The sequence below is a fragment of the Cucurbita maxima genome, unplaced genomic scaffold (assembly GCF_002738345.1).
Source record: "Cucurbita maxima cultivar Rimu unplaced genomic scaffold, Cmax_1.0 Cma_Scf00029, whole genome shotgun sequence".
Classification (NCBI taxonomy): Eukaryota; Viridiplantae; Streptophyta; class Magnoliopsida; order Cucurbitales; family Cucurbitaceae; genus Cucurbita; species Cucurbita maxima.
Window position 1 is genome coordinate 1,979,518 of NW_019272045.1, and position 7,964 is coordinate 1,987,481.

The 7,964-nt window shown below is 39.8% G+C and overlaps 2 protein-coding genes across 2 annotated transcripts; both read left to right on the plus strand.

Annotated features, from left to right (window-relative positions):
- The first annotated feature begins 532 nt into the window (after positions 1 to 532).
- LOC111465432 (receptor-like protein kinase ANXUR2) lies at positions 533 to 3,781 on the plus strand. Its single transcript, XM_023109806.1, has one exon. It carries the CDS (start codon positions 1,070 to 1,072, stop codon positions 3,677 to 3,679), a length of 2,610 nt encoding a protein of 869 aa, XP_022965574.1. The 5' UTR covers positions 533 to 1,069; the 3' UTR covers positions 3,680 to 3,781.
- Positions 3,782 to 5,540: 1,759 nt separating this feature from the next.
- On the plus strand, positions 5,541 to 6,645 carry LOC111465639 (histone H1-like). Its single transcript, XM_023110122.1, has 2 exons — positions 5,541 to 5,792; positions 5,881 to 6,645. Exons 1-2 carry the CDS (start codon positions 5,622 to 5,624, stop codon positions 6,490 to 6,492), a joined length of 783 nt encoding a protein of 260 aa, XP_022965890.1. The 5' UTR covers positions 5,541 to 5,621; the 3' UTR covers positions 6,493 to 6,645.
- Positions 6,646 to 7,964: the final 1,319 nt, after the last annotated feature.

The following is a 7,964-nucleotide window of genomic DNA, read 5'->3' on the forward strand; positions in this document are numbered from 1 at the left end:
CGTGTTGGTCTAACATTAGTATTAGAGCTAACAAATGGTATCGATCCTAATAACTGGTAATAGGGTCATGCCCTAAACGGAGTCATGTTAATAGAATCCTCAAATATCGAACAAAAGTATTGTGAACGTCGAAGGCATAATCATAAATGACTAAAGACTTCAAAAAGAAAAGGAGTCGAGCTTTATTCGAGGGGAACTGTTGGATGAAAGTTTGCTCGACTTTGCTTTGGGCTCCAAGTTGTGTCGGTTTATTTTACAATTATATTAACTAATTAATTATATCTTAAATTGATGAGATATCAATAGAGAGTTTATTTTAAAAATTGTATAGTTATTTTTTAAATATAAAAATTTTAAAAAGTTTTAAAAGTATTTTTAAATTATTATTAAAAGTTAAAAGAATATTTTAAAATAATTTTAAAAAATGAATATTTTTGAAAATTTAGTGATATTTTTTTATTAAATAATTTAAAGGGTAATATATATAGTTCGGATTTTAAATTTCCCACTATTTTTTTGCGGACTGTGTTTTAGAGAGAGAGAGAGGAGAGAGAGGAGAGAGAGAAGAGAGAGAAAGTGGAAAGGGAGCAGAAACCCTATGGGCATGGCGACGACGAGGACGGAAGAAGATGAACCAGTAAGTTCGTTTACCATATTCCACACGACGTTCTTTGTTTCTTTCTCTGTTTCTATAATTAATCACAAAGCATGATTTGTCCCAATCTGAAATGTTCTGTGCGAAATCCAAAAATAGCATAAATCAGTTGACGATGTCTGTTAGAAATGAATGGTGGAAGAACAAATCTTAAACAACCTTCAACTTTGAAGCCTCCTTCAAACCAAAAATCTCTCCTATACCATTAAAGCAGCTCCTCCATTGTTGATTAGAGATGGTTTAGGCTATGGTTCCTAAAGACAAAACCTAAAGTAGCCAACCCATTGGCCATTATTTTCCTCTGGCGTGCAGGAAAAAAGGATTTCTTCCATTTTCACCTTCCTCCTCCTCCTCCTCCTCCTTTTCCTTCTCCGCTGATCTTTTTCCTGTACGCCAAACACACATAGTTCCCACATGAATGCCAATGCCCATGTGATGTTTTCTCTTTTCTTCCTCTTCCTTGCCCTCTTCACCCGTGTTTATTCCTCTCCTCTTCATGCTTCCGATCCGCCTTTGTTGTTGCGCTGTGGTTCAAATGAAGAATCTACCGATGATATTGGCCGAAAATGGACTCCCGATTCCAAATTCCTCCCCTCCAAGAATACCCTAACGGCGTCGGCGGGGTTTCAAGATCCGTCGATGACAGCGCAGGTTCCGTATATGGAAGCTAGGATCTTCACTTCTGCGACGGCGTATAAATTTCCGATCAAACCTGGTAATCGCTATTGGCTTCGACTCCATTTCTATCCTTCCACTTATGGCCTTCATGATTCTGTTAATTCCTTTTTCACCATCAATGCGAATGATTTGTCCCTTGCGAAGAATTTTAGTGTTCATCTCACTTGTCAGGCCTTAACTCAGGCCTACATTATCCGCGAATTTACTCTCGCGGCTTCCACATCTGAAACCCTAAATTTGACCTTCACCCCTGTTACTGGATTTGCTTTTGTGAATGGGATTGAATTGATTCAAATGCCGGAGATCTTTGGGGAAGCAATGATGATTGGTGGAGGGCGGCAAAGTACGGACGTTACGAAGATGAGTATGCAGACGATAGCGAGATTGAACGTCGGTGGGAGCTACATTTCTCCGGTGAACGACTCGGGTTTGACAAGAGCATGGTATGATGATTTTCCTTATCTTTATGGTGCTGCGGCGGGTGTGGCGGTAGAAGCTGAGAAGAAGTTGGTGATTAAGTATAAAGATATGCCGAGTTATATAGCACCCGAGGAAGTTTACAGGTCGTTGAGATCAATGGGGACAGAAGCGAGTGTGAATGGGAATTACAATTTGACATGGCTGATTCCTAATATTGATCCAGGATTCTTGTATCTAATGAGATTGCATTTCTGTGATCTGACATTGAGTAGGGCAAATCAGGTGGTGTTTGATGTGTTCATCAACAACCAAACGGCGGACACAAGGGGGATCGATGTGATAGCTTGGTCGGGGGGGCGGGGGGTGCCAAAATACAGGGATTATGTAGTGTTTTCGCCAGAAGCAGCAACATTGCAGGAGATATGGCTTGCATTGCATCCGAAGTATTCGGAGTCGCCGGAGTTTGCGGATGCAATGTTGAATGGGCTAGAGATATTCAAGCTGGAATCTGGGAAGAACTTGGCAGGGATGAATCCTCAAACGTCGGCATTTAGGATGAAGCTTGATGGGCAAGGAGACAGAAAGTTTGAAGCAAAGAGCAACAATGTTGAAGTGATTGGAGGGGCTGCAGGGGGGGCTGCAGCATTTGTTGTGGTGGCACTTTGCTTTGCAGTGTACCAAAGGAAGAACAGAATGCCAGGGAGTGATTCACATACAGCTAGCTGGTTACCGATCTATGGGAATTCGCATTCGAGTGGGAGCAAATCAACCGTGTCTGGGAAGAGTATGGCGAGTAATTTGGCCCAAGGTTTGGCGCGGCATTTTTCGCTTGCAGAGATTTTAAATGCTACGAAAAACTTTAGTGAGTCTAATGTGATTGGGGTTGGAGGATTCGGGAAGGTGTATAAGGGAGTGATCGATGGAGGAACGAAAGTTGCTATTAAAAGGTCGAACCCGCAGTCGGAACAAGGAGTTCACGAATTCCTTACAGAAATAGATTTGCTTTCGAAGCTGAGGCACAAACATTTGGTATCCTTGATTGGTTTTTGTGATGAAGAGAATGAGATGTGTTTGATTTATGATTACATGGGTTTGGGGACTCTGAGGGAGCATCTGTATAAGACCAATAATAATAAAACTCGTCTCTCATGGAAGAAAAGGCTGGAGATTTGCATTGGAGCAGCTAGAGGACTTCACTACCTTCACACGGGAGCACAGTACACCATCATTCATAGAGATGTCAAAACTACCAACATTCTCTTGGATGAAAACTGGGTTGCGAAGGTTTCCGATTTTGGCCTCTCGAAAACGGGTCCGAACATGGCTAACGGTGGTCATGTTAGCACCGTCGTTAAGGGTAGCTTTGGCTACTTAGATCCAGAGTACTTCAGAAGGCAACAACTCACTGAAAAATCTGATGTCTATTCTTTTGGAGTTGTTCTGTTTGAAGTGTTGTGTGCAAGGCCTGCTTTAAACCCAAGCCTCCCCAAGGAACAGGTTAGTCTTGCGGATTGGGCGTTGCACTGCAAACGCAAAGGAGTTCTTGACGATCTCATTGATCCCTACCTCAAAGGCAAAATCACCCCTGATAGCTTGAAGAAGTTTGCTGATGCAGCTGAGAAATGCCTCGACGACCATGGAGCCGAGCGTCCTTCTATGGGTGATGTCTTGTGGAACCTTGAATTTGCTCTCCAACTACAAGAAAGTGCCGATGGTGGTGGCTCGAGTCACAGATCGAGAATAAACAGCAGCAGCAGCAACAACAACAACAATAATGACGACCACATAGATAACCACAGAAACCAAGACATGACTGCTCATTACAACAACCTCAGCCTTGGAAGTGAACAAGATTTACTCCAACAAACTGATGAACAAGAGAGTACTGAAATCTTCTCCCAACTTGTCCATCCCTCAGGTCGGTAACACGCCCCAACACCACGCCTCTTTGACCTTCTTCTTCTTCTTCTTCTTCTCTTCTTCTTCTTCTTCTTGCTCCACCACCACCATCACCACCGCCCCCTTGAACCAACCAACCAACCAGCTGCCTAACCAGTCAACAAAAAACAAACAAACAAACAATCAATCAATCAATCCAAAACCTTGGGAGTTTTTAAAAAAGCATCATGTTGAACCAGCTGCCTCTGCTATTTTTGGCAAACTTCAGGGAGTGTGTTGTATTTATGTTGGTATTAGCTATTGGGTCTTTCTGTTTGTTTTGATTGGACAGTATATGCATTGCAATTTGTACTTTTAAACTCTACATACAACAACAGCTTGATGATCGGAGTCAAGTTCAACCTGCTGCCTCTATTCCTTATGATAATCTTCTTTCTATTTACAGTACAACACTCATTAGCTCTTTTGCAAAGTACAATTTTATGCGCTATGCATACACTTTCTTTAGGAATTCTCTTCGAATGATTATGTTCTTAGTTTTCTTTTCATCTCTCTCTCTCTCTTAAATCCCCTTTTGTTTCTTCATCTTTTTTCACCCCCACATACTTCAATTCTTCTATTGCTGTTCTGTTCACCTTAAGTAAGTTTCCATCCCACTAGTTTTTTCTTCTAATGGATGGATTTTCAGATGCATTTTGTATTTGCCCTCTCTTATATCATCAGGCTTACTTTTCCCCTAAAGCTATTGGGTTGTTTGAACTTTCAAACGTTTTGTCTTGATTTGTAAGATTTAGATCAGATATTTGTATTGATGAGTATTTGAAGCAAGTTGTATAGACGCTAACAACCGATGTTGTCTTTCTTTTAAACTCGTTTGCTAGGGGTGTAACAGCCCGCCCAAACTCAGCCGATGTGTCTTCTTTGGGTTTTCCCTTTTGAGCTTCCCCTCAAAGTTTTAAAACTCATGTGTTAGGGGTGTAATAGCTTAATCCCACCGCTAAGCAGATGTCCTCTTTCGGCTTTCCCTTCTGAGTTTTTTCTCTAGGTTCTAAAACTTGTTTGTTAAGGAGAAGTTTTCACAATGTTTCGTTATCTCTCCAATTGATAAGAGATCTCACAATATAACACTAAGCTTTTTTTCTTTTTTTCTTTTATAAGACCGTTATAAGAAGGATATTTCACTTTAGATTTTCGATTTAACAATCAAGTAATATTATCTCTTTACTTCTCGTGGAAGAATCAAATTCTCTTGAATACCACGATAGTCCAATCTCAAGATGTGGGAATTGTTATAAAGCATTGAATCAAGAAATGATAAGGATAACGAGGTTGAATGAAGTCTTTGATAAAAATTCTTTAAGGAATTGTTCGTGAAGTTCTTGCTTAAAATTTTACATCAAAACTTTGATAAAAATTTCCAACTTTTACACCGCTTGAACTATCAAGAAGATAAATACCTTAGTGAAGCAAAAAAGTTTGATATTAAATCAACCGAAAACAAAATTGCATTGAAAAAACCCTAATTTCAACCAACGTTCACTCGAGACCCAATTACTTTTGATATCGAACATCAAACAACTTGAATTTACATTCATTTGAAAGCTTAGAATCTAAGCTACAAATCCCTCCCAATATCACAACAATTCATTAAGTATTTAACAAGCTATGGTCTTAAGAAGTCAAGTGAAAAGCACATCTAAAACTCCAATCACCCACTTTCAACTTGCCCCATCCATATCCTTTCTTAACTCCTACTATCAATCCCTACCGTTGATAAACCCTAGATCTAACGGTCCAAATTCAAATTTCTACAAGGACCATGATCCGCGTCAAAGCCTCTCGACCAATCAGAATGCAGCAGTGTGACTCCAGTGCATTATATAAGCTTCCCTCAACGATATTTATCCTCATTGAATTTTCTCTCTCTTCTGCAAACGTTTCGAGTTCGAGATTCTAATCGACTCCGATCATGGCTTCTGCCGCCGATCCCGTTGTCCCCTCTGACGCGCCTGCTGCCGCTGTGGCGGTGGAGAACAATGCGAAGTCGAAAAAAACTAAAGCCTCTAAAGATTCGAAGGCTAAGAAATTATCTGGTGCGAAGAAGACCAAATCATCGCCGACTCATCCTCCTTTCTTTCGGGTATTTGCAATTTGTCTATATTCTGATCAGTAATGCTCGTTTGCTTTTGAATAATTTTTTCTGATCGGATTCTGAAATTGTTCTGAAGATGATTAGCGAAGCGATCGTATCGCTGAAAGAGAGGACAGGCTCGAGTCAGTACGCCATTACTAAGTTCAGCGAAGAGAAGCACAAGCTATTGCCGTCGAATTTTAGGAAGCTCTTGCTTGTTCATTTGAAGAAGCTTGTTTCCGCTGATAAACTCGTTAAGGTCAAGAACTCTTACAAGCTTCCATCGGCGCGCTCTGTCCAGCAGAAATCTTCATCCGCGCCTGTCGTCGCTAAGAAAACAACGATCTCAAAGCTTAAGGCAGCCGCAAGTGTGAAGAAGGCGGCCGCTGTTGCTAAACCGAAGGCGAAAACTGCTGTGAAACCTAAGCCAAATGGCGTGGTGAAGCCGAAGACGGTCGCAAAATCCAAGGTCGTCCAGAAGCCAAAGGCCGCCGCTGTGGCCAAGCCTAAGGCGGCAGAGAAGGTGAAGAAGGTCGCTCCAAAGCCTAAACCTAAATCAAAGCCTTCTAAAGTTGCCAAAACGTTGTCGCGAACATCGCCAGGAAAGAGAGTCGCACCAGCGACGAAGCCGAAAAAGGTAGCGGTGAAGAAGTCAAAGACAGTAAAGTCGCCGACGAGGAAATTGCTGGCCAGAAAAGTCAAGAAATGAATCGTTTAGGGTTTTGATCGATTTCTAGGGTTTGTTACTACTTACTACTCTCAGTTCGTCGCAATGTAAATTAGGGCGACGAGGTTGCAATCACACTAATTTTATTTCAATTCGACGGTTTATCAAATTAATCCTCCTTCTCTGTGTTCTTCAGAGAGTGATTTCCTCTTGATATTTCATAGGGCTGAGATTCTGTGATGAATTATTACAGAGACGAGTTTGAAGCTTCGAGTGCACAGCTTCAATGGCGGATTTCTCCATTTACAGAAGCTTTGTTTCTTTCGCATAACCGCCAATTTCGTGCCTTATCCGTGGGACGTCGTTTCGAAATCTGTATTTCGCACGTGCGTATGCCACGCTGGCAAGAGCTACGGCTTGTGGGTTTTTTTTAATTAAAAAAATTAATGGACTTGGAAGGAATTTGAATTTATTTTTTTTTTGGCCAAAAATAAAACGGAATATTTGTTGAAATCACGTTTCTTTGTTTCTAAATGGTTGACTTTTGACTTAGAATTGGTAATAATTTTTTTAATTGAAGGAATTAATTATTCATGTATATTTGAATAGATATATTCATTTAATTTAAATAATAAATTTATACTTATATTTTGATATGCAAATTTGTCGAAAAATAATTATAAAATTAACTATCTAATTGCTAACAATATAATTTTAAATAACAATATATTTTTTTCAATTTAAATAATTTTTAAAAATTTTGGTTTAATCTAAATTAGCTAACTCTAACGTTCACCCTAACAAGATCCTGGCCATGATATTATATAGGTATGACCTAAAGTGTCATAATCTCAATAAGAAAATGATAGGTTGTGACTCATACAAGCAAATAAACAAGATGACAACCTTCAATTGGCATCCATCCGACTACGTGAGGGTGAGAGTTATGTCGTTCTGAATGGACCTCTTTGAAGTACCATATGATGATCTTCTATAGAATTTGGAGGTGGGTTTGTGGCATACTTATTGTGAGATCCCATGCCGATTAAAGAGGGAAATCGAGTGCCATGGCCCCAAATAGGGGTGGATTGTGAGATCTTACCTCAGTTGGAGAGGGGAACGAAACATTTTTTGTAAGGGTGTAGAAACCTCTTACTAGCATACACGTTTTAATACCTTAAGAGAAATCTCAGAGACGAACTCAAAGAGGGCAATATCTATTAGCAGTAGACTTGGGCGGTTGAGACCTTTTAACCCGATAAAACTCAACACGTTTCAAACGCTACATCTCATCTTATAAGTAAGATACAATCATTATAGCTTTTGAGGAAAACAAAGAATATATATACATTTCATGTTGGCACAACTCACTCAGTCAAGTCATTACAGGCAAAACAACAAAGAAAACAAGCTATTTCTCTTTATGTAACAAACAAGCATCAACCCTTTCCTTTCTTAAATTCTTTTTTTTTTTTTTTTTTTTTTTTGCTCACATTAGATAAAAAGTAGATGTT